At 39.9% G+C, this 27,755-nt stretch overlaps 1 protein-coding gene across 7 annotated transcripts in view; it reads left to right on the plus strand.

Moving 5' to 3' along the window:
* Positions 1 to 27,755, plus strand: part of kat80 (katanin p80) — a 200,997-nt gene that overhangs the window by 135,316 nt on the left and 37,926 nt on the right. For 4 of the 7 annotated variants that reach the window (XM_075676416.1, XM_075676391.1, XM_075676422.1 and 1 more), the window contains 7 exons: positions 826 to 879; positions 3,940 to 4,055; positions 8,497 to 8,526; positions 15,049 to 15,096; positions 19,155 to 19,401; positions 21,434 to 21,602; positions 26,574 to 26,756. In XM_075676416.1, coding sequence (XP_075532531.1) covers positions 826 to 879; positions 3,940 to 4,055; positions 8,497 to 8,526; positions 15,049 to 15,096; positions 19,155 to 19,401; positions 21,434 to 21,602; positions 26,574 to 26,756 — 847 coding nt within the window. The remainder of the gene's footprint in view (positions 1 to 825; positions 880 to 3,939; positions 4,056 to 8,496; positions 8,527 to 15,048; positions 15,097 to 19,154; positions 19,402 to 21,433; positions 21,603 to 26,573; positions 26,757 to 27,755) is intronic. The other 3 variants (XM_075676403.1, XM_075676397.1, XM_075676407.1) reach the window with 3 other exon arrangements.

The following is a 27,755-nucleotide window of genomic DNA, read 5'->3' on the forward strand; positions in this document are numbered from 1 at the left end:
ACCGTACATTTTATTTCTCGCGGACCCCGCTAAGGTGGCGCCACAGCGCAATGCAGAAAGCATTTTGTTACGGGACACGGTATGTTTTCCGTTCTACACGCGTGCACCTGCCATCTCTTATCGGAGTAGGAGCACCGATATGCCTAATAAATGTACTGGCAGGCCTCTATACCTATTTCAGACATGCCTGTGGCGATTTGAGCCCTTAGGGATAGTAAAAGGCAGTGCATTCATTTTTTAGTATCGCCCGAATTTCGGACGTTTTCGCAGCCCCTAGGGAGTCCGAAAAATGGGACATTGACTGTACAGCCTTCAGTAATGACTAAATAACATTGCATCCTCTGAATATAGCGTTACTTTTCTTTTTTACTAGCTTGCGTGTATAACTCCTGTTTCACTAAGAAAAGTGATTACAAACAACTTATGAACTGGTACGCTTATTATTCACACACAGAGAATTGCACATAAATTAGATAAGATGAATAAATGCTGATATTGATTAGTATTCTAGGTATGGCCTGCATCTATATGAAAACTCATGCATGCTCTTTCATTTGAACTCATTCACTGAGTTCTGCTGGGCACTGATTGCTTCATTAAATTGAGCTTGCTTCAGAATTGAAAGGAACAAATGCAGTGTATGTAAGTGCATTAGAAAATTTTCATGGCTCACTTACATAATAAAATGAAACATGTTGGAATGTATTTTCATTTATCGATGTTATGGCGTGCCAAGAAACAATTATGAGTACGCATTTGTGACTTTCACAAAATTACTTGAAACATGTCACTAAAGCGTTTGCACGAACGCCTTGCTACTTGCAGGTCTCATATCCGGAGAAGCTTCTCAAAAGATAAGAAGGATGCAGCTGACTATCAGTAAGTTCTTGAAAGAAAACTTTGCCAACATGGTAGTATGAACAATCGCTTTTTAACTGTTTGACCAACAATATTTAAACAATGGTTTAACTGAACAGCATTAGTAGCAGCACACTTTGTCATTGACTAAGAGCAAATTTAGGTGTTCAATAATCATACTGCTTTTTTGAGTAACATATTGTGAATTCTGTAGAAGTTAATCAAATTAAAGTCAGTGTAAGCGAGTGTTCTGACAGTGTGAGAGTTCAAAAATGTTTGAAGATAAGTAAGTAAAGCAACTTAACCCCTTCAGGTGCCAAACAATTCTGTACAATAATAAATTAATTTCAGCACATTTCTGGCATCTCTAGAAAAAATTAAAAGTGTACAGCTTTGAAACGCATTGAGAATTTTCTATTCAGTGAGTTTCGTGAAGTTTACAGAATGTGGACTCCATGTGAAAACTCTCTACAGGAAGGTCAGATATGAAATTGTGAACAATTTAATTTCTAGCATACTTTAGGAGAACCTATCAAGCCACTTGAATATGCCTGATGTGAAAAACATTGTGAAAGAAAATGGAAGAAATGAGCCCACTACTTGACGACATACTGATACTGAGAGCAAACATCCAGTCATCTATCTTCCAATTCGTTTTACTAAAACACTTTATGCATAATATTCAAACTTGCAGCGCAGGTTCAATAAGAAGTGTTACGATATGTATGCAACCTTTTTTAAATATAATCGCCAGTGCTTTTGCTTTTGATGCAGTATCTTGGTGTGCACAAAGCGCATCAATGGCTTAATTTCTTTCGTATATTTTTCATTGCTGTGCCTTTTACCTGCCTTAACAAATCTACTTATGAAGGAACTGCCTAGTCTGCTGATCTGTTTTAAGCGGTGTCTATGGACTACCATTTTAGTGTATCCTATTCAACATTTACTTCAAAGCTCTTAGTGTAACTAGAAGCACTCAAAAATGTTATGTGCCTGTTTTCACGGTTTTCTGAAAAAAACTTGACCACTCAGGAAGTTTATACTTTAAGGAAATCTGGGAAATATTAGGGGGGATAGGGAGGCAAATGCTGGAAGTGCATTGGTTAATTAGGGGCTAACTGAAAGTTTCTAAACCCTCGTTTTCAGCCTATTTAAAGACATTATAAGGCTTACGAAGTTTTCTCGCTTTTTTGGGAAAACCAAAGACAGCAGCAATTTCATATTTAGAGAAAATGGGGGTCATGCTATGTGTGATATGAACCAAAAGTTTAATAACATGTGTAGGTTAATTATGAGCTTTGAACATGATTCCCTAGTACTCATTTTCTCACATTGTTTATTTTTAGGGAAGTAGGAAGCATGTTGTGGGTCACATATGATAACTGCTTAATCTGTGTAGGTTATTTACAGCCTTTGTAAAAAATTACTTATTCAAGTGTTGCAGTTTACTGGCTATTTAGAAGAGCAGTAAGCATCCAGTACTTCACAACTTTAAAAATTTATTATTTAATCACGGCATGTAAGACATACAGCACCTCTGTGAGCTGTATTGTATAATGCATGGTTCTTCAAAAATTGTGTTTGGCAGCTACACCTATGTAAGCCCTTTTCAGTCATTATGACATTCTACTGTTGTGTTTTCACTTGTTGAAATTTGAAGTCTATATTGCTGTAGCAGATGATCAACTTGTCTGCCTCATGCTGAACGAGAACATTGGTGCTACATCCAAGTAGCAGGGACATGTGCAGAAGCAATAAAACCTGCAAGTCAAGTGCTCAGAACTACTGAAAATTCAATTAACTTAGAGTAGAATCAGAAGTGCACTCAACATTTCAAACAACAGTGGCAAAAAAAAAAAAAAGATAGTCTCCTCGTTACACAGAAAGTAAATATAGTCAATCCCAGATATATCAAACTCAAAAGGCGTCACGAAATAGTTCGATATATCGATAATTCGAAATACAAGATTTGCCTATCTAAAGCTTATCTGAGGTCTCCACTCATCTTGGACACTTTCCCAGAGACCAAGAAAAGCGGGAACTTGGCAATTTGCTTCTCTAGAGTTGCGTTGAACGCACAAAAGTTGACATTTTTTTCTCACAAACGTTGTAAATTGCCCACGCTGCAAAATGGTCCGAACCCTAAAACGCTCATTTTTGCAAACTGCGAATGCGGCTTGCGGTGGTTTTAATTAAATTCAAACTGCAATGTAAAGGTCTATCCAAGAGGAGGGTGTGGTCAGATTCATTTTGGCAGCTTGCAAAATCCTCAAATGCCATTCACAGGAAGCTTTTGTTTACAAGAATACAAACTGGGCGACACAGCATCTCCATACCTGGAACCAGATACCTGGAACCACTCAGACTAAAGATAGGATGTCATCCATGCTTTCTTGTGTAATGTGTGTCGGACCGGGAGGGCTTTTGCATTGTGCAAAAATGCTTGTGTACTTAGGTATAGGCACATGTTAAAGAACACCAGGTGATCGAAATCAATCCAGAGTGCCCCCCCTTCAGCATCTCTCATAACGCACTGGCTAGTTTCGGGACATTAAACTGCGTAATTGCTTTATAACGTCATTGAGAATTTTCAGCTCCCTGTCTCGAAAAGATGTGCTACCGCACCCATTCTTTCATGACTTTTATGACTACACCACTAAAATGATTCCCAAATGCAAAAAAACTGTAAATTGCACCCTCAAAAAAATCGCAAGTGAAGTTAGTCCTAAATCTGGACCCACCCTTTGAATTTCCAAAACAGAGAGTGTTATTGAAGGGGACAGCTATATATGGAAGATATCTGAGGCAAGGTATAGTTAATGATTCCTGTGCTACTTTCAAGATTGTACAAATAAATAGGGTATTTGTAATTTCAGAGACACCGAGTGTTAAAAAGAAAGAACTAATTGCTTCATCGCCAATAAAGCAGCTAACATGATTTGGCAGCTACCAAACAACCTGCCACATCCCCCCTCCACCAACATTCCCAACAGAAGAAAAATAAAGTAGCGTAAATATACAACTGTATATTTATATATAAATTTATATTTATACATTCTTTAAATGTGTCATTGCTTGCAGAGTGATGCGTATGAAGCCTTTGGATGATGGTGATACTTTTCCACTGGAGACAGAAGGTGAAGCTGACATCAAAGATTTCAGGGACTACAACAAAATATTCCACCCGTCACAGGAATGTGAGTCTGATGCTCTTTGTATTACTGCTGAGAAAGTTGCAGTGACAAGCAGTTTTGTCCTTCCTTTGCTCATATGTGGAGGTCACGAATATTGGCGAATTCATTTGTTTGTTGCAAAAGAGTTCTACAAAAGCCTGCGAGGTGAAAAAAGGTTCTTGAAAGAGGTATTTGTCACCTACCTGACTGTAGCACAAAGCTACAAGCTTTATTTTCTCACTTTCAAATCAAAGAAGATCCGAGAAAACAGAAGCGAAACTGTCAAAGTAGGGTGAGCGTTCTCGCAATTGTGGGCAAACTGGATATGTGCGCCTGTCTGGTGATCACTGACCGATGGTGACCACTGTACCTTCAGTTATACTTCGAGCACATGCTCAGCTGTTCGCACTTCAATTTTTGCTGATAATGCAAGAAGGCTTAGTTAAGTTCACTTTTGTTATTTGCACTCATGGCAATAGAGAAGGGCTGATAGTGAGGGATACTTTGGCTATGTTAAAGGGGCCCTGAAACAAATATTTTTAAAATATGAGAAATAAGCTTGAATGAGTGTAATGGCTTTCAATGAACTTATTCCCTAAGAAATTTTCGAAAAGGGTTTAGTATGAATGGCAATTTAATGAACGCAATGTTGACATTCCCCATTTTCACTTATCGCATCAGTTTCTTTCGACTGGTGTGGAGCTGATAGCAGTGCCCTGAGGATAGCTATAGGGGCTTGTTGGAACGGCATACCTTATTTTGTTGTAGCGCAATCTGAACAACAAGGACAACAGAAAGGCACACCTGTGCGCTGTTTGTGTCAGATGTGCCTTTCTGTTGTCCTTGTCATTCAACTTGCCCTACAACAAAATAAGATAAGCAGTGCCCTGCCTACCACTCCTTTCTTTTTCTGCGGTAAAGCATTTGAGGTTGGCGTCTGACAAAGCTGCCTGAGAGCAACAAAGGAGTGGTAGCAGGAGAGGTGGGATACATTATCAACCACTACTTCCACGTTTCCTAGAAGATCTGATAGGGTGGTCATGTTTGCATGAGCTTTTTTTTTACTCGCAAGTAATTTGGTGTCATGAACACAATTGCCCAAATGGCTGGCTTCTTTAGACCATTGCACTGACTGAAACCTCCTCGTTGACTTAACACACAGCGGCAAAATAGTGCGTCCTTCAAAAGCCACTAGAAAGAGCAACCAATCTATTGTGCAACATTGTAGGCTGCCTGCTGCAATCAGACGAATAATATTTGACTCGCATTTTCACGGCAGCATTGTCTACAGATTGGAAATGTTTACTTACCATACTCAAATGGTGTTTCAGTGCCCTTTTATGAAAGGACCCCTTCAGGCCCTATCGGAAATTTTGCACACAGTAGAAATCATGCCAGAAGTTGTGAAATGCTGTCCAGAAAGTGTATTACTGCAAAAATATTTAAAATTGGTTCAGTTGTAGCCGAGATAAAAACAATTAAAATGTTAGGAATCTATTATGCGATCAGGGGAGTTACACTTCCGGTAGTAATCGAGCTCTGACCAGCACCCACAAGTGATATTCCTGTACAGTACGCTTCCGTTAATTCGTCTGCGGTTAATTTGATTTTTCGGTTAATGTGATCCCAGCCGGCGCCCTTTCATTTCTATGGGCCCAAATGTTCGTTATTTTGATCCTAAAATTGACCTTCGCCGGATAATTCAAACTTATGAGTCAGCACGTACACGCGTGATCCCTATGGTGACCCTAATAGAGACCCCGTTAGTGGCAGCGTCTGTCTCAACAGAGCTTATAAGACAGTGAATGCCTTGAATATGCGTCCACCTCCCATTCTAAATGCATATTTTCAACTCGCCTTAGGAAGACTTTGAAGCAATAACTGTAGCTCACAATGTCCGATTACGGTATTTACCTGATCCTAACGTGCGTCTTTTGCTTTTTTTAAAAAAAGAAGATTGAACCGAAAATTGCATGTGCAGGGCATTCGTACCAAAACCTAAAACCACCTTCGCGAGGATCGTATGCTTTATCGCACAACGCAATTGCATCACGGCAAAGCTGACTTTAGAAAACCGGTCGCCATTGTGCAATACACATTAAATCCGTTCCCATTTTTCTTGCTAAAAAATAAGGTGCGCATAAGATTTACACTTTGTTTACGAGCTTTAATGTAATTTTTATATTGCTTCTCTACTTCGGACACTTAGAAAATGGGCGTGCCTTTTATACACGAGCGTGCTTGAATCTGGCAAATGCTGCCAAATGATCAATGGTTTGTTCTGGCGTTTTTTCTGCATCTTGTTTAATTCAACTGCCAGATAATTCGATCAGTTTCTTCGATCCTGTCAGGGTCGAATTGATGGAAGTCGACTGTAATGGCTTCTCACATATCTGAACCGAAGACACACCTTCATTTTTCTCATGACCCCGACGCCCTTGACCGCCGCTTCCTTTCTTTAGTCTTCCTTGTTGCTGCACGGATGTTCTGCGAGCTCTGTAGGTTATTTGTGTGCTGCAGTCTGGGTGGGACATGGACAAGCCATTGCATGTTATGCCGACTTGCTCATGGTATGAGCAGCTCCTTTGAGGAGAAGAATGCATAATTTTTTTTTTAATTTTCAGCTGTTTTCATAGTATACGTCAGTGTAATACTTTGATCATGATCATGATCTACTCACTGTTCTTGTTTGCTCACCATGCCCCAACCTGGTGAGGGAGCCTTTTTGTGGTCATGTATGCCAGTGCATAACTTGGTACCCTTCTCACATGCAAAAGCTTTCTGTGCTTAGTGAAGGTCACAATACCGTAATTGCTTGAGACCAACTTGTTATTCCTGCACCAAATGTCAGAACGAGACAGGATTTTAATCCAGCACATTGAAAAGCATAACCTGGCATGGAATTACTAATGATGTCAAGTTGATGTAGTTCTTTGAAGAGCACCGGAAAAACTGCAAGCTGTATTGTTGGGAAACCATGAAGGAAATTAGCAAACTATAGAAATTGAGTAAAGATCACCAATAAATACTTGAAGGGCATTGGAAGGTATAATATCTGCTTGTGGTAAATGGTAAATGCATATACAGGTAGTGACAAAATTTTGCAGCATCTATGAGTGCGTGCCAAACTGCATTCTTGCACCCTCTGACAAAGCGAATGCTTAGTGTCAAGACATGGCATGGAGCATGCACATCCTTTGATGCTTGTGTATCCACCAATACACCATACCAGATGCTTTCTTCATCAGAGGGTGAAACAATGCAGTTTAGCATGCACTTGCAGATGCCACAACGTTTTGTCCCTGCCTGTGCCTGTAAGTGAATAATGCTGGTTGTGTATACTGTATTTACTCGCGTAATGATCACACTTTCTTTGTTAAAAAAAATTGACACAAATTCAGAGGTGCGATCATTACGCAGGTTAAATTGCCCGCGAAAAGAAAAAAAATGTTTTTTCATCCCGCGTTTGCTGCGAGATGACAACAGGTCAACAAATAGGTGGCTGCCGCTGTATGTAGTGTGGGACACCAAAACAAAAATGGCGGCCAGCTGAGCAAGCCGAACGTGCCAAACGCGATTTTTTTTTCTTCTCGTGAGTACATACATGCATTGAAACAGTTTCTTCCGTATCAGTAATGAATAATATCGTTAATATCGGCAAGTTTGTGGCAATAACGTAGCCATGTCCACTTTGAGGGGACAGAAACAGATGGGCGCGCTTAGCTGCCAGTGACATAGAAACACATGGCCGGCATGCTGCAGAAACTGTGGCATCTGTCTTCACTACTATCCTAATACAGCACGTTTTCGCTAAGGGTGGGCGGATATCTTAGCTGTGTCACAAGCGTCGGCATATGAATAGGGTACACTTCTAACGTATCAGTGTAAACGTGGCTACTATCGTTGCCACTCGCGATTTGTTGCGTGCCCACGAGTGCAGATGAGAAGAATCGAAAGGCACCTTTTTTGTTGTTGACCACAACCATTATAAAGTCTTCACATAATAAAGGCAAGTTTGGTTGTACCTCTTTTTGTCATGGAAGTGCGGAAAGTGATGAAAGTAATGAAATGGGTCATCTACTTAAGAATGTTTGGTGCATGCAGACCGCTCGGTTTGTCTTTGAGTCGTTTGCGTAGCATTCGACAGATGGTAAGCGCGATCATTATTAGCTAGACTTGGCACACGACATATCGGTGCGGCAAGTTCGGGGTGCGATCATTAAATGGGAAATTTTAAAAAATAGAATTTTGACGACAAAATTTAATGGTGTGATCATTACGCGAGTGCGATCATTATGCGAGTAAATACGGTATGTAGCTGATATTGTTTCCATGAGATCGTAAAAATATTTCATGGCGATAAAATATTTCAGGTAATTGTTGAGAATTGCTTAGTTTTTCAGGTGACCTTTCTCGTTTAGGTTTGTATACTAGTGTTCACTATCATTTCAATTTTGCTTTTTAGCATCTCTGGAGACTTTGGTCGAGAACATAAGTATGAATTCAGTTCCTATGCCTTTTTTGTATGCTTGCAAAACCTTTTGAAATTTAGGTGCTGCAGTGTGGTTGCATTGTGATTGCGTTTTTCATTTGCCTGAATGTTATGGGTTTCACATTTTGTCTTATTTTGTTTCTTGGAATAAAGCAGTCCCAGTCAACACATTGATGTACATAGAACTTTGGCAGGATATTGGCACAAGAAACACTTGTAAAACTACTCGAGAGAATCGTAGGCAGTTATATGATAGTGATGCTACTTTTGGTAGAATCTTGTATTGAAATGGGCTGTAATGAAGTTGTCAATACCAAAATATTTTGAGAGTATCCCTAATTAAACTTGTTTGACCAGTGCAAGAATGAAAGATATGTCCTTATTTTCTAAAAGTTTAGTTACACTGAGGTTTGGCTGTGTCTGTGTGGACTCTTTTCTTAATCAGAAGCAAAGTTTGCTACATTCCTTGGCTTTCAGTGTAGTAACTTTCTCACTCTCCACAGCTCAGCTCAGTTACTATAATCTCCAAACATGGTTAGTAGCACCTTCTCCGCCTTCTGCTGACAGCTATTGGTGTTGTCGGTGAGCTTCTGCATTGGAGGTAGGTTACATCAAACTCGAGATGCTTGATGTCCTTCCATGGAGTAAACTTCCCACATAAGCAGTGCAGGAACCTTTGCATACTTTTTATTCCAGCGGCACTTGCAGATTCACTGCATCTTGATCATTGCAGCAGTGCCACACTTTAGAATCGGAACCATATGAAACCAAGACATAATGAAGCCAAGGAAACTATAGGGGAAATTATTTGTTCCCTTAATTGAAATGTAGAAATGATAAGGCAAAGGGAAATGAATGTGGATGGAAGAAAGAACTTCCAACTAATGGGAGCTGAACCCACATCTGTATTACGTGCATTACAAGAAATAATTTCCCCTATGGTTTCCTTTGCTTCGTTATCAGATGGTTTCATATGGTGGTGAATTAAAAAGATCTGGCCCCTCGGTTCTCCCACTTATTGTTCACTAGCCACTCATCACATTTATTCCAATGAAAAATTGAACAAGTCCAGAGCCTCAGTTTCAGCGGTGCATACTTGCATCAATAGTACAGCTATGTCAGCAGAAGGTACACAAAGCACTTGCAGCCAAGCATTTGTACTCATCTGAAAGGAAATCCAAGCAAGCTCTGTAGTACACAGTATGGATAAGTTACCATGGAGCAACTAAACCTTTGATGCTTTTTAAGGTAGACTAATATGTTAAGCTAGTACTGCCATGTTTGCTATTGTGAATATGGCCAAACATTGCATATGCAAGCATCTCTTCCCCAGAAAGTCGTCCTCACATTTACATTTGTGCACACAACATTGCAACATTCTCTCTGGTCAGAACACGGGAACATTGGAACAATGCTTAGTCTCAACTAAAAAAAAAAAAACAAAAAAAACTAGCCCAGCTTGTCATTCTTACTGAGGAGTGAAGCTGCAGTGGATGTGTACTTTAGTTTTGTTCATCCATTCTTTAACAATGATCTTTGAGGAGCTTAATTTATTGTTCATGACTGCTACCACAGCATTCCATTACTATATTTAACTTCTCTAGGATTGAGCCATTTCAAGTACACAAAAATAAGGAATAATACATCACGAGGTGGTCTTGTAATAAAACTAACCTTTGAATGCCTTGTGTGCCAATTTTTGTGGTTTGGACATCCTTCAAACATCATGTGTTCACTGGGATATGTTTGGAGTGTTGATTGGCATGTTAGCATGTTACGTTATGTTGTGCTATGAATACTTAATCTGTTAGCATGTTACAGCACACTCACCGGCATTTATTGTTCGTGTAGACGCACAATAAGGCGGGCTGATTCTGACATCGGGGCACAATATGGGTCTTTCCCAGGATTCTAATGGTGTTTGTAATTTGGGCTTATTCCAAAGGAAGTTTAATCAAATGCATAGGTTAGCTAATCCTTATAATGGTCTCACATTAGTTGCTCAGTTATAGCATGCAGACCTGCCAAAAATTTTATTTTACTGTGTGGTAATGGTTCTTTTATTTCTCATGTTGTTTTATAAGTAATGCGTTGAATCAAAAGCAAAATGAAGCTTTTCGTGATAGCACTGCGCAGCTGAAGCAATATGTTCTCTGAGCTGTATGGTTTGCTTGAAAATATAAAAGGTATAGACACCAAAAATTTGATTGCAATTTTTTTTGTTTTTTTTTAGTCTGTACAGTCACTGGTAACTTACTAGATATGTGGAAATAATTTTTTTACTTGGTAACTTTAGTGAAAGATTACTTTGCAATAAACTAGGGGTAGATATTAAATTAGGTTGCATTTTTGACATTTAAGATAAATGGAGTACCATTGAAGTTGGGTGGCTGGGCTGTAAACAAAGCAGATTTGCGACTTTTATGTATGATGACATAACTTTAAGAGAGCACACTCAACTGGGCGATGTGTAAGTGAAGAGAAGAAAGGTCACTTAAGTTTGTGCTGTTATGGTGATGCTAGTGATAGAACAAAAAACCCTGAATAGAATTAGATTCATGTTGATAGTTATGGGCTGGCTACCAAGTCAAGATTGAGCACTAATGCTAATATTCAGAGCACTGTACACATTATTGATGCAAACATGAAATCCTCTAAAGGAGTAGCAGTTAATGTTGTATAAATCGAGACAATAGATTCCTCGGAGCTTCATAGTTGACAAATCCTGTGTTAGGTAGCAGCAAGTTGTGGCAAAAAAAATAATTAAGCGGAAGTGGGTTGCACAGTGCATTTACCACACCCTAGTGGACACTCAGAGTTCAAATATCGGAGGTAAAAAATGTTATCTATGATGCAAAAAAATTCACCGACAATAATGATAGACCCTATTGGAAATTTGAGCGCAGCTCTATACGTGTTTTCATTTCGCGATTTATTGGCTCGTGCGGACAATCTGTCTCATGCCGCATGTTGCAAATGGAGTGAAGTGTGGCATGACTGCCTCAATAATCTGGACAATGCGAGAGCCAGATGGTCAGTAATGCATGGGTGCGATTCACAGCAGCCACCACCGACAAGCCTCCCAGATGACGTGCACTACTCTGGCGCCATCTCGTAACCATCATTGCCGTACTATGCTTTCCTTCTCACACTTTCACCATAGATTTATCCACTTCCTGACTCCCGGTGCCGCTGCATCCCCTGTGTACTTTCCTCCTTGCGTCTCATCCCGCACTGCGCTCCCTGTGCGCTTTCATCTTTTGCTGTGCTCTGCTCCTTCGCTCTGTTATGCCGACTCTCGCCGCAGGAATGGGCGCCTAGGAGCTGAGCTCAAAAAATTTTCACAGCATTTGTCATGTCCAGTCATATGCTGCTGATGGTATTTCAACTGGCCACCAGGCAACCACTATTTATGTGAACTGCGTGCAGGCTACAGTAATTTTATCAAACCCATTTGGTATTTGGCCTTAAGTAATTGTTAAAAACAGAGACTGTGAAGCTCTCAAATATAATATGTATCAAATAACAAGAACCATTTCATTTGTATTTATAACCTATAACAACACACCCCTGCTGATTATGGATCAACCTCAGGAAGACACCAGTGCACAGCAATAAACATAACAGGATTTTTAGAATGTATTTTGGTCCGCCTCGCCCCCCCCCCCCCCCTGTGAAATGTAGCACAGCTGACAAAAGGGTGACTGTTGTGCTGCCTGACTTGGCACTCAAGTGTTACAAATCAAACAGACATTGACATGTGTAAGCAACATTTGGTGAAAGAGGAAATGCAAGCTGCATAACTTGTAGACTAGCAAGAAGCAGATACTATTTTGATTTAATTTGAGTGCATGCCACCACTGTGCACATACACTGTTCAGTGTTAGTGACAAAACGTTCAATGTCTGCATCCCGAAATTGAAGTTGAAATGATCATCTGAGAAACAACATTGATTTTTTAAAAATTGGTCCGTTATTCAAATGTAAATGTTAGCAGTGCAACGAAGGACGCAGGAGGAACAAGGACCGAAGGCTGACTTGCCTTACTTAGCTTTCCGTCTTTGTTGTTTCTTCTCTGTCCTGTGTAGTGCTGTCACTATCTTTTATTTAGTTTGTTTTTATTGCCCCAAGCAGGAAAATAAATGGGAGCGAGGATTAGGATAATTTCGGGGCTGTTTAATGGCTGCTGTTTTAGATAAAGTTTAATATTTACAATTGTATGTATAGTTAGCTTTCCTGTATGGCAGTATCTACCTGGTAGGGATGCCAATACAGAACACCAGCTTTGTCAAACAACTGAAAGTTTCGTAGCAGTAGTCATCGCTTTTTCAACTGGTTATTACTCATTGACACTAAGATTCACACTGAAAAGTAAATCAAAATTTGTATATTTTGTGTTTAATGAAATTTATTATCTGGTCACGATCTTACATGTCACATTCTTAACATTCTCATGAATGAAGTACAACATTTTGCTAGCATTTGATACTGTTTCATCAGTGTATGCTAAATTTAAAAAATAATTTTAAATTATGGGGTTTTATGCCCCAAAGCTGGCAAATGTGGCCATTAGAGAGGCTGTAGTGAGGCCTATATATGGATTAATTTTGATTGCACTGGGTCGTTTAACATGCACCCAATATTAGGCAAGGTCATAGAAACACCTTTTTCTTTTATTTATTTTATTTATTTATTTATTTATTTGTTTGTTTTCGATACCTTCAATTGCCAAGGCATTGCAGAGGGGAGTGGGTGACCATATATAAACAAAGAAAAAAACTGATTGAAACGTACAGAATTACACAATACAGCACCTGTACAATCTATGCAGGTAAAGATGACAGCAAATTTTTCACTGTCAACTTGTGCCGCTCTGGATATTCTTCTTGTTTGGTACATGTGTAAGGTTATTAAGTAAATGAATACATAAACCCGTAATGCCAGTAAGCATATCATGCTTGTTCATATTAGGTGTGTGGATTGTGATCAAGGAACATTTGGTGATCAAGGTCGGGCTGCATCGTGACTGGCGACGAGGGAGCGGCAGGGCATTCTTTATCTCATCGGCAGCGCTCGGCCAGCAGCATACATTTTCGCCGTCATTCGATGGGAGCCGACCTTGTTCACTGAACGCATGTTTGAGAGCAGCACGATAACACTGTGCAAGCACTCCATCATGAGGCTTTCTTAATATTTTGCTGGCTTTCCTTGCAACCTGGAAAAAAGGACTACGCGAGACGTATTGTAAAGGAAGCAACTCTATCGGTGGTTTCTGAAGGTGGCACTACAAATCTGCAATCATACTTGGGGTCTTCAGCCAATCATTAAAAAGTTGGGTAATTAAACTTAATTAATTAGTAAGTTATGGGGAAAACAAAAAATTGTCCGAGTTACTATAGGCTATTGCGAATAGTATGCGTTTGGTTCAATTCGCTTCCAACGTGCCTTTCCTTTGTACATTCTGGGCTCAAGTTATGTGGGACGCCCTGTATATAATATATATAGTTGTGGCGGTGAAAAAAAAGCACACTGGCTCCGTTGGTATAGCACAAAAGAATAGCACAACGTACGTGAAAACACATTCTTTTTTTACCGTCAAACGTTTTGGCTGGTGGGCCAGACTTCGTCAGTATTTTCACATGCGTTGTATTATTCTTTTGTGCAATATATATATATATATATATATATATATATATATATTAAGGGAATTTAGAAAATGGAAAAATGAGTGTGATAATGAAGTCAGAAGTATGAGTGTTGTATGCTCTGAGAGCAAATTCACATTTATGTTCACAAATATAATTTTTTTTTAGTTCTCTTACTGAAGATAGTGATGGGATATGAAGACAATGGACGTGTTACCAGGATTTTGTTCTGTATTGAGCAGGGAGGGGAGGGGGGCAGTGATATTTCCAGCATATCACCTACATCCAATAGATATATGCATATTGCAACCTGAAGATTTTTGGGAGGGTGGGATTTCGATGCTAAACTCTCCACCTTTCCCCACTTCCACCACTGTATGTAGATGTGCATGATAGTAAGCCTGGGCTTATTTTCTTTGCATGAGAGCATGTTATGTGTTTTGTGTTGTGTTTTGTCAAATATGTGTGGTGCTACATATAATGGCCTTGCATTATGGCATTGGGTTGAGAAGCCTAACTTAAGAAAATAATTGTTTTTCTTTAAGTTCCTCTTAAAGTAAATATTGTGTTTAATTATGTTGCAGCTTATATTAAGTATGATGGAGTAGGGCTAGTATAAGAACTGCAGAGAAACAAGAAATCATGTCAACCACTAAGATATTTTATTACAACAAACCTTCACAACGATGACGAATTATAGCGTGCATTTTTGAATTGTTGCTTTTTTTACTGTAGCACATAAGTAGCTCCTGGCATGCTTTGGCAAGCATATACTCATACCAGCTGCTTTAATTTGCAAGTTGTCACTTTCTCTTCAATGCAGAAATTTAGCTTGGCCATTTGTGCACTGAGGTATTTCCTTATTTCTTTTTCACTTTAGTGTCACGCACACCACCCAAGGACAATCCCTTCCCTGCGCCCCCTGAGGGTATGCTTCTCCCATATTCATTTCTTTGATCAAGCAGCATCTTGATTTGAGCTTGTTGGTCATTCATATCAAATGATAACGAGTGTCGAAAGAGGAGGATGAAAATGCAAACTGACCAGGCATATGTGACCCACAAACTGAAGTTCATTGATGAAAAACATTCCCTTTTAAGCAATACAGGCTGAATATTAAGAATGGACATGGCTACCACATGTAGCACATGTTTTTATAATACGCAGATATTATAAAAAATGTGGCTGCTATCTGATGTTCCATCAGACACAATTCATAGGAAGAGCAAATGACAAGTCATAGTGGGTGGGTGTCAGGTCCTATCACGTCAGGTAAAATGACAAATGTTTCGCATGCCTTCTTTGCCCATTTTTGAAGATGAATTGTTATTTTTAGGCAAGTGTTGGGAACCTACTTTATTCTCATCTCGCATAATGCCATCTGCCATTAATTTACGTCCTGTCTGTTATAATCACTTGTAATTTTTTTTTAGCAAGTATTTCGCAATGTAGTGGCTTAGTGTGCTTAAAGGTTAGCATTTTCCTTGACTGAACTTCAGGTGGTATGTTACATACATCCTGTCGCTTTGCTTTTGTCCTCAACACCTTGGACTATTCTCTCATCCAATTTCTTTGATCTTTTGTGTTATCACTATGTATTGTAATGTAGAAGTCATTTATTACATTCATTTCATAGTTAACTCTTAATGAAAAAAACATCTGGACTTGTCTGGTATTTAAATATATATCTTCTACTTGTATCTCACTAATTTGAGCAATCAGTTGGACATCTGTAAATCTGTTCATACTTACATTTATTTTCCTTCAACTTTGTATTTGGTTGCTTTCACTCAGAGTGATAGGGCAAAATATTATAGGAAAGCCTATATGTATAAACAAGAAATGTGGGCACATTGTGTGCCATTGTCATGGTCAGGATCTTACTTAGTGAAAAAAGTGTCATTTGGATTTAACAAAAGGACAATGTGTACCAATGCAAACAACATAGTCATCTTCATGTGCATTGACAGCCTGCTTGTTTTGCAATTACAATTGTCGTTATAAGAAGTTCAACTGGTCTGTGTCTGCATGTGTTCAGTCCATGTAAACTTGTGTGTTTTGATCACTGTTCCTTTTTGTCAGGCAGAAATATTAACAAATGTGGCAGACTTCATTATGCTGTCTTTTACTTTGTTTTGTTGGCTTTGAATAGCAATGCAACAGTGAGAATAGATTTTAAATAGGCGGTTGCCAAAACAGTAGTTGCTAACTAGTCAGCTTTAGGTGCATTAAGTATAAAAACAGTGATGTCGCTTTTTATTTTTACGGTGATGTCTTTGTTCAAACTAAGAAAATTAGTTCATACACACACACAGTGCAGTATTCACTGCTGTCACAATAAATTATAATAAAAAACTTACTTTTGGTTGATCATCATCAGCCCATTTCTTTATGTCCACTGCAGGATGAAGCCCTCTGCCAGCAATCTCCAATCACCCCTGTCTTGCGCTAGCTGATTTCAAGTTGCACCTGCAAATTTCCTAATTTCCTCACCTCACATAATTTTCTGCCTTCCTCGGCTGTGCTTCCCTTTCCTTGGTTGATAGTAACTCTAAAAAAAAAAACAGTTTACGCATATCTTTGTCCCGCAACAATAATCTTCATTTATCTTGCATGCCTCTCCTTTCTTTAATGCTGTGTGCCAGGTACTTCTAGGTCACAAACGTGATGCACATTATCAGCATGGCATAGCATTCTTGACAGGAACTAGCGAGGTCAAAATTTTCTAAAAAGGAAACTCAAGAAAGACAGAAAAATTTTTGCCAGGGGCAGTACCCCATGCAGGAAGACAATAATTAAAGTGGGTGGTAAATAGTGCATCATCTATGACCACCTTAATATTCATCAGAATTGCCTTGCGAGAGTAAACGTAGCAAGAAACCTGCAGCAGCTTTCCAGCAATAAAATGAAGCTTTTTCAAGGTCATGTGATTGGGGAGAAATTTAAACGCTTGGTGTTCTTGCTGGTGTTGCAAGTTCATTCATAGGAGAACCTATTACAATGTCGCTAGGCAGAGAGAAACCATTTTATTCTTTGGAGGAAAAGCAGTGCTTTAGTCATTGTGATATTTATTCCTGAGCCATCTGTGAAATATCATAGATGTATTTTATTAAGAGTGAAATTTGGAGCATTGACGGGGGTGTCCACATTATCAGTGTGCTTGTTAGCAATATTTGCACCATCCCTGCTTGCATTTTCCTCTTGCTTTCTCATGTTTGTACCACATCAGGCAAGTGCAGAAGAGAAAAACTGTTGTAAAACTTACTGAGGGACGAAGGCAGCGTGTGTTTTATGTCCTGTTTCATTAATATGTATCACTAAATCTAGATTGTGCGTGAACAGAAAAAGCCAGCAATGGACCTACGTGAAGATAATAAATCCATAACCACAGATTTTAAAAATTAAGCTGACTGATTCATATTTCTGATCTTCCTTCAAATGTTTGTAGCTGCTTGTGTAATTACTGTGCAAAGCGGAGGGGACAAGACTGGGTTTGCTTTCCTGTCATTCTGCATGAAATATCTGCATGCTTCATTCCTAGTATTAAACACCTTTCTTGGCAAACATCTTAGCCTTATGAAGCTGCTGTGTAGATGTGCACAAGTACAGTTATGATGGGGACTTGTTCTTATCATTCCCAGCTTGTCAGTGCCCTTGCAAAACGAGATCTGTGTAACACAACAACTAGGTTACACTCATGCGAATTCCTGTTTATGTTACTTTTAAGCAAAAGAAAGATACTTATAGATGTGCACTACAGTAAATGTTGCTCCCAGGAAAAATGAACATGTGACAGCAGTAATAATATATTTCCCTGTATTTACATCTCATTCAATAACTTGCCATTGTTTTTCATTGTTCATAGTGGCATTTAGGAGTACATTATGTAACACAGGCACTGTGCAGACTCAGTACAATGCACAAAGCAGTTTTAAATACTGATTGTATGGTTATCTGTTGCAATGCAAGTCATTCAGCCCAGAATTGGAGAGGAATTACGTCTCTTTTTGGCTGTGCTGGCGCTATGAAGCGCCTATGCTTTAACATATTGCAGAGTTAAAGCAGACTTTAACTGTGTATACTGCTTTGTGCTGCCAATGCTGTGTTACATTCAACTATTGTAATTGATAATGTTACTGAACGTTTCAGTAAGACGTGGCTTCTCAAATCGCAGTTTAGTGGACCGTTAGGGTATCCCCAAGAAAATTAAAATAGGGCCCTTGCAGAGTACTTTATGGACATCAGTTTAGATGAGTTTAGACAAGGAAACAGGGTTCTTGATATTGAGCTTTATTTGGCTCTCTGCCATCAATAGAATGTGACCTAAACTATCTTCACAGCATGGAAAACCATCATTACATTATAATCATAGAATGCCAGCAACATACTATTTAGCAATATTGCAGTATAACATTCTTATTGTTGTGCTGTCTTCAACATGTGTGACTTTTTGTCAATGCTTTCCTTTAAAAAAAAGATGAACATTCTAGAGGGGAGATCCTAAATAACTTTACAGCATTTAAAAGGTTCCATGTTGGCCAAATGTTTGAGAACCACTGTAGGGCAGTGCATTGGGTATGAAGATTACTGTTGCAGCATGTCAAACTTCTAGGATTTAGTGTCAAAGATAAACTTTGCCCTTGCTCTTGCATGGATCACAATGTAGGTTATTTCTTCCTTGTTTCATGGCTTTAGTTTGATTATGACAGCCACATCACCTATTAAGCTTTACAGCCTAATTTTGTCAGCATTTCATTTTCTTTACTGAGAGTTATTTTTTCCCCTTTTGTAGCAAGGGTAGCCAGCTGCCATCAGGTTTAGTCATTCAGGGAAGGGGCTGTCCTTGTAATTTGGCTGCAAATACTTCTAAGGATACGATGAAAACTCTTCACATACATCAGATTTCTTTGAATGCTATATGTCTCTATCAGTCATGGCTGTAACATGGTGTCGCAAAAACAAGACTATGTTTACCACATTCTTCAGACTCTTACAAGCCAGCCCTGGAGCCACAGAGCAGCAAGGTGGTGCGATTAAGTGGTGCCTCAAATCCGTGTGTTCTCACGGAACGACCTGGAGCCGCAGTAAAGGAGACACGGCAGCTGAGTGTCACTACCAGCTATTCAGCTATGGGCACAACCTTCACGATACGGCCCAGAGGCTCATTGATAGGCTCAGGGGCCCTGCTGGCACCAGACCCACCAACACCTAGCATAATGGCAGCCATACCAGGGTAAGCTGTAGTGCAGGCACAGTTTATTTTGGTAAGGTTGCATGTTTGCATACAAACTTGTACATGAGATCAACATGGGCTTCAAAGATATATTTCTTTTTCGAGTTTCGATTGTGCAGGCACCCTAAACTCTAAACTAAATTAGGATTGTAATAGAAAATGTTGTCATTCTCCTGATTTTAGCTCAGTGCTATGAACAGAGCCTGCACTGGTTCCTTGAAACAGCTACATTTTCCATCATGTGTTTACCTCTAGTTATAGCGCATTTAGCTATAACTAGGGATATGTGCAATATATTACATGTACTGGACTGATTCAGTATGTCTCTTTATTTTTCATATTTAGGCACACACAGAGCTAATCCAGTCCACTTCTGTTAGACACTGCTTAGTTCCATTTCCCTTTTAATGTGACTATGTTCTAGTGTCCAGAGAGCTGCCTATGCACATTAATTAAAGGACTGTCTGTGATGTCTGTCAACTGTCTGTAATGCTCAAGTCATTGCAAAGCCAAGTTCCACCAGTAGCGCTTGTCTGGCATTGCCAACATCTTTTGCATATGTAGCCTTTATGGCACAGTGGGTTGAAGGCATTTTGTATTTCACGGGGAGACCATGGATCGCCTTAGAAAACACTGAAAGGCTTCCAATCTCATATGCATATAGAAGCACTTATATGTGCCACCATGCAATGAGGGACACTGCCAGATGCCATTGTTCTGCCGATTCACTTTTTCCTATGATGGCAGTGCCATTTGTTAATGTGAATTTTCGTGATGTTGTAATTGATTTTTGATGTTGGGATATGTGTTTGAATATAGCCAACAGCTGCTAGAGGACTCTGCCGTCGTCAATGCACTAGCTAGCAGCCTCAAAACAAGCACATTTTTGAACAAAAGGTGCTGTACACTTTGACTTCTAGCTTAACATACACCACTTCGTGGTGATGTAGGGTGGCTTCAACATTAGTACCAAAGTTTCATGGTAGAGTGTCTTGGATTGCAGCTATACGCAGCTCTCTGTGCCATTTCAAAATTCTATATTTCTTGTCATGCGTGTAGTCTGACCTTAAGTTTTACGTGGTGTGAGGCTAGTTGAGTGTTCAAAACTATTCGAAATTAGCGAGACTCGAAGGCTACGACACCGATAAGCAGTGCGGCCAAACTTTAATACCTACTCAGGCGGCCACAACCGATTGTGAGCAGGCAATAGTTGGCTTCTTCCGGAAGTACGTAATTGTTTTTGAAATTCGAATGCAGATTATCACTTACTTCAGTTTGTTTATTAAGCTGCGTCAATTAATATACACAGTAACAGTAGGAAGAAGCGCACTGATCCAGACGCCCTTCTTGATTGATGTCAGCTATTGGCCAATAGCAGTTGCGTATGGCAATCTGCTGTATTACGAAATATAGTGTCCAGAAAAGAGTGAGGAGTAGGCTTCTGGTGAAAAGAGAGCATTTGAGAGAAAGGGTGACTTCGCGCTCTGCTTTCGAGATACGCGTGCCACATACAACTGCAAAATTTGGCTGACATGTTCACAGCAGCGTATGCTATTAGCAGACTATTATTTCACCAAGCCCAATGGGTAGTTCAGTGCCCCTTTAACGGTCTGACAAAACTATGGTCAACATAGTTTGCAAGTGCAGCTGCCTTAATCAAGCCATTCTTTCTTATGGTAGTGATGGATCAGTTGTAACAGATGCCTGTGGTAGTGTTCACACCTCATCGCTGTTAAACTGAGCAAGGAGTCAAGAAATACTATTGCCTGCTAACAGAAATCAATATTTATATTATGCTGTGCCAGCAGCTTGATCTAATAGGAGTGGTAGGTGCTATAAAAGAGTTCTATGCAAACTGGTAGCTTTGCCATTTACTCTTGTTAGCAGAAGCAACACTTTAAGCACAGGTTCTTTAAGCATTGTATTTATATTTTTGGGACCAGCCCCATAATGTTCATATGATGAACTCGTTTTCAAATTTTCTGAGCCTTGGCTCTTGCTAACAAGGTGTGTTTTCTTCCATTTTTGGCAGCTACAGCTCTGTAGGAGTGGTGCCTACCAACATACCTGTGCCAGCAAGTGTTCTTCCTAGCAAAGTAACCAGTCGCGCCATGCCCACGGGTCCAATCTCTGCCATTGCAACCAGCTTAGGGAAGCCTATTGAGAAGGCCACTGCCATGGTGCGCACGTCATCGTCACAAGTAAGCTACTTATTACTAATACAAATACCGTTCGGCTTTATTTCATGCTGCTATGTTCCCAATAATGTTCTTACCTTGAGTAACTATGGTTAAACATCTTCTGTAACATGGTTGCTGAGATTTTTGAGCAATAGTTCAGCAACTTGACAAAGCAGTCATGAATGGTCTTGGAAACAAACTGTATAATGTGATATATGTATATATCAAAGTAAAAGCATTCAGTGAAAATTATTGAGAGACGTGCGAGGGTGCACTTTTGATAGCACAAATTGTTTTATTAAGCATGCAACTCGAGGGACGTAAGGCATCACTTGTTGCCACTCTGAGGCTACTATGCCTACAAACAGAAAAAAAAAACTTAATACAGTCGACTCTCGTTACAACGAATTCTGATAATCCGGCAAAAAACGTCCATCTTTACCGAAGTCCGTAATATCCGAAACGCCTCAATTTCGAAACTCTCGTCGCGATGTCTAACAACTTTATTGCAAAGAGTGAGGGACAAACGTCCAAAGTAAAAAAAAAAAAAAAAAAAAAGTTGTTTCACCTGAAAGGCGAAGCATCGATTGTGATAGCAAATTAAGCAAGACAAGCGTGGCAGCAGCATTGAGCGAATTGACCTTCGGGCTGTCTCTCGCTTCAACGCAAACTAAACGTCGAAATCACAGCGCATGCGAAGCTACCAGCACTGGATGCACTTTGTCCACATCGCAGATAGCTTTGAAGATGCGGTCCACGCGGGCGCGCACTTTGTTCACATAGCAGATTGCTTTCAAGAAATGACGACAGCGCTGGAAGCAGCTGCCATCAGAGTAGAGTCCCCCCCCCCCCCACTCCTCGTGCCACGCACGTGAAAGAAGACGGCGCCTTTCGGCCCCGCCTTCCTCCCTTCCGCGCGCAATATTCAGCTGCGATCGTCGGCTGACCCTTGCAAGTCAGTTTACGGCAATAGTACGTCTTATGTGTGCAATTAAAAAAAAAAATGCCGATCTTTTCGTTTGCTGTAGCTGACAGTCAGTTGTAGCAGTCTGTTCAAAGCGAACTTCGTTGCATTAATAAAATAGGGAGAACAAACTAAGGCTGAAATATGGTCCGTTATATGCGAAAGTCAGTTGTACATGGGTCCGTTGTAAGAAGCGTAGACTGTACTGCCATCTGGAGCTCCAAAAGTAAGGTGTAGGCAAAAGAGTTACCAACGCAATATCACCATACATATATTATTTGCCATTTAAACTGTGCCTGTGCCATGATGTCAGTGCAGGGTTGCAGTTTTCAGAAATGTTGGACAGTGTTGGAAAGACCCACCGTGGTTGCTTAGTGGCTTTGGTGTTGTGCTGCTAAGCACAAGGTCATTAATAAAAGGAAAATGAGGCATCCACCCAAACCTAGCTAATTGCTACAAAGGAAACCCATACAGGTTCCTCGAAAGAAAAACCTCACCTTTGAAGAATAATTCGTCCTGGTCTGGTACTCGAACCCAGGACCACAGCCTTTCCGGGGTGGCCGCTCTACCATCTGAGCTAATTGCTTTGTAGCAATTAGCTACGTTTGGGCGGATGTCTCATTATCCCTTTAATAATTACTTCTATCCGCCTTGTGGGTTTCTGCACAACTATTATGTCAAGTACAAAGTTGCGGGATCAAATGCCGGCCACGGCGGCCGCATTTCGATGGGGGCGAAATGCAAAAAACACCTGTTTACTTAGATTTAGGTGCATGTTAAAGAACTGCAAGTGGTCAGAATTAATCCAGGGTCGCCCACTACAGCGTGCCTCATGGTTTTGACATGTAAAGTACCATAATTTAACAAATTTAACAATGTTGCAAAGTTAAACGGAAGCTGTTGACAAATGCTGAAAGGTGTTTCAAACTGGCTACATGACTAGCTCTTTCTGTCTCCTTTGAGCTCTCTTTTCCCTTTTTCGTTTTCTCACTGTGAGCATTTTTCACTGCTTCAAAGCTTACTGATAAACGTTTGTGGTCTCATGCTCCCTCTTCATTGTAATACTGTGTCTGTTCTCTGGCATGCAGCAATGGCTCCTATGAGAGCATAACAAGCTTTGCTCTTACTATATTTGTTATATGTAGAGCACCATAGCCTAATATATTAAGTTACCATGTCGGAATATTTCTTTATACATGCATGACACCTGCATTTCTGGCATTGACACATCAGCCAAAGCAACTTTTGCATCTTCTTAAGGGAGGCACTTGCACAAATGTGAGCTTTGAATTGCACTATAAAATGTCTACTTGCAGTCAGCATTGCAGCTGAGTGAGAAAAAAAAATATAGAGGCCTTTTCTACCTTGACTGAAGAAAGAAACCTGCAGAAAAAGTGGTTACAACATTCTTGTCGTTATTGTTGCACACCCATTTTCATAACTGAATTTATCAGCGATCTTAAAGTACCCTGTGCTTTATCCACTCTGAACTATGAAGACAGTCTTATGAAGATTTGGATATGACGTAATAATTCTGCGGAAACCCGCAAGGTGGAGAGACGCACTTAGCTACGTTTGGATGGACGTCTCATTTCCCCTTATTAAGATTTAGATAAATAAGGGAGCAGCTCAGAGTGGCTTGCTGGTGAAATAGATGGATGAGTAAGGCCAGCACGGTAGCGCCACTTGTGTTATACATTGGGTATTATAATCAGGTGTGGTACATTGGAAATTGCAAGACCACGCTTTCCATGCGTATTGAAATCTTGCTTGAATGAAAATGTACTACAGTTTTTAAAGCGAACCATTCTTTGCCTTTTCCCCTGGGGGTGGCGTTCATCTTCATTTCATCACCGGATATATTTGCGGATATATATTTAAATAGACAACTTTGGCCGCTGGGTATGTGTCCAAATAGCTTGCTGCTGGATACCGTCTGGCCGAGTAGAAACTTTGGTCACTGGGCATGATGGCACGTGGTATGTGCCCATGGGAATACCCATTCTTGGCCAATCCCCCAAAATGGATGTACCAGTGTGACACAAGGGCTATGAAGCCATAAATGTATTTATTAGGAGTGGGTGAATATTCAAACTTTCGAATATGATTTGAATATTACATACTAACTAGTATTCATATTCATATTTGTGAATGAACTATTCAGTATTTTTGATTATTAGGAAGTAACCAAATATTTTGCACATAGTCTGGTTACTGTTCACTGTCTGCTAAACAAAGTATCGTAACTTATCAGAAGTAAAGCAATAACAAAAGTTTTTGAAGCAATGCAGAAACAAATTGGGTGATGCAAGCTTTTATTTTCAGTTTCACGGCACAAGCCTACATGACAACCAGTACTTTTTGCATGTAGTCTGTGATTTAGTGTTTTTGGCAGTCTCGTCATGTAGCAGGTATATCAGTTTTACCTTCAACAATCAATCCTTGGCTCATCAACAACCAATCCTTGGCTACCCCCAGTGATGGTTTTCTTGCAGTGGGCCCTAATACATGTGTCTACAACGCAGAAGTCTTTCAGCAGTTCTTTATTTCTTTTCTTTATCTTTTCTCTTCTTTTTGCATGACTTCTGATCTTTTTTCGGCAACCATTTATCTAGAATTTCTGGAAAGCTACAGCAGCCATTCATTCTTGGCTAGCTTGCTTGCAACCAGGCTCTAAAGATGTCGAGAGGCTATTCATGCAGTTCTTTTAATGACAATTAGTGATTTTGTGTTTAAAACTGATTCTTATTTTCTTCGATAGCTGTCTTTGATAAGCGTGGTTCCTAATTATACCGAAATAAATATTACTGCCATAAATGTGTGCATTGGCATTTGGCTATTTTATATGTGATTTGTAACTTACTACTATTCATATTCGATTCGTATTTGAATAAGTGTATATTCACCCACTTCTAGTATTTAGATATGTATTGTACTTCTCTGTGCATACACCTCTCATCAACGTTCTTTTCTCAACAAGCATCATACATCGCCTTCATCCTTGTGACACAGACAGCTAGTAGGTGACGAGGCTGTTCTCATGTCATCCACTACTGCTGCTAACTTGCTATGCAAGCTTTACACCATTTAGATTCAAACATTACATTTGAGCTGCATATTTTTGATACATAGGCATAAATTTAAGGCTGAGAAACAACTAGACTATTCAAGGCTGTGAGCAATGGTCACCTTATTGCGGCCCTCATTGTGCTGTGACAGACCTGCTTTTGGGAGCGTGATCCTCGTCATATAATAATGTATGCTTGTTTTCATTACTATTCTCATATTTATGGAAGTAATGCAATTTGCAGTGCTGCTGAAGGTACGAGGCACATACAGGCAACGTCCTTGCACACTCGAATATAGGTTCTGGCCGTTACTTCTGATTACTGGCCGTATGAGAGTTTTGTTTTTGCTTGGTACATGATACATTACAGCGATACATGACTCGTTTGAACTTTTTGTGCATGCATATTGTACACCGCGAATTCATCAGCTGCCAAGCAAATGATACGGTGTGGATGAACACATCTTGAGGGGCATTCAGCCTTCCTATTGGCCATGGAGTCCTGTAGCTTCCACAGTGGTGCAGACGACTTTTGAGAAGGGATGTAGTTAAACCTCTCTGGTGTCAGTCACCATTGCTTTCCATTATTACAACTGTATTCAAAAGGTTGCATCAGAAAAAACAAACCAAAAGAATGAATATCACTCTGGCACTGGTGCCAGGTGGTACTACAGTGTCTCCTCAGGTCCATTTGTGCCAGGATGTTTGTGCACATGCCACCGAGGTGCTCTTTTCCATGTAGATGACCTTTATTTAATGACAATGCTAGCAAAGTTTTTTTCCAGCAGTGCTTTATTACCTGGATGACTGCTGATTATGTTAGATGTCATTTTCATCTGTACAGGTACTTAATGCTACACTCAACTCTTATGTTGTTCAATAGAGGATGGGTGTTGCAGTGCTACTCTGATTTGCCACTTGATGCTTACAAAGGTTTCATGAAGCTCGTGTGCTCTTGCAGGTAGTGGAAAGCAGCTCAACAGTTTCAATAGTGCGCCCTGTCATGAGTGTGCTGCCTGACAGCAAAGAAGCCCTGGCACCACCACAAAAAGCCGTTGTTCACCCTGAACAGAAGCAGTCAGTGGACTATGTGCCTTCACAGAGGGACACTCCAGCAGGCCTGGATCTTGATGAGTTTCTTCCGGTGAGCAATTGCTAGCCCAAGCAAAATGAAAAGTATTGATTACTCTTCTTCTAGACTCTATTACACATCGCTTGGGTATTGCTCAGCCATGTGGATGTATGCCTGAGCTGTTGTTGGGGCAGAATGCAATGAACAAATGTGCTGACAAACAGCAGATGGCAAGTGCTTTTGTAGATTTTTTGAGTCAATGAGAAAACATAGTGTAGAAGTATTTGCATGCCACTAATTGCACGCAAAGTGACTTGCTCTATAAATGATGCATTGGGACCAAAAATATTCTGTTGCACTTCAAGTGTATGATAAGTACTGTACAAGATTGGGTATATTATAAATTCAAATATAATTTGAAGGGCAATATTGCTGTATGGAAGGGGGGAAAATTTGTCCACCTAAATATGACATAGAGAAACCTTTGTCTAAAACAAAAAGGTTTTAAAGCATTAATACATAATTTTAACCAAATACCAGCATGGAATTCGGTACGCCAAAATCAAGTAAAACAAAATTAACTTAATACCTACTGTACTTACTCATGTAAGACCCGGACTTTTTCCCTGAAAATTTTAGTTAGTGCGGGCCTTAAACGAGGCAGACTTATAGCTACTCACTGAATCTTCAAACAGCGCTTAGACTACTACCTAAAATAACGTAACCACTAGCTACCGACTATGAAAACATTTACAGTCGCCAACCGACTTTCGGACACTACGAACGCTGCGAAAATATCCAAATTATCAGGCAGTCTAAAAAAGAAAATTTCGACGGTATAATTGACCTTTCTTGTTTTTTAGAGAGCCAGCACAGCACAAAATTATTTTACAAGCTTTTGTTCAGTGATGTGCTTCATTGAAATAAAGTTTACTTGAAATTTTTTGATTGCCAAGGTTACAGGTGCATTTCATGTTCACCCATCATGTGCTGATTGTGCGTTTTGGGTCCTCGCAAAGTGCAGATACCTACACATGTCCTTGATTCTCGCCACTGTGAGTTTGGGCTGTG

The sequence above is a fragment of the Dermacentor variabilis genome, chromosome 1 (assembly GCF_050947875.1).
Source record: "Dermacentor variabilis isolate Ectoservices chromosome 1, ASM5094787v1, whole genome shotgun sequence".
Classification (NCBI taxonomy): domain Eukaryota; kingdom Metazoa; phylum Arthropoda; class Arachnida; order Ixodida; family Ixodidae; genus Dermacentor; species Dermacentor variabilis.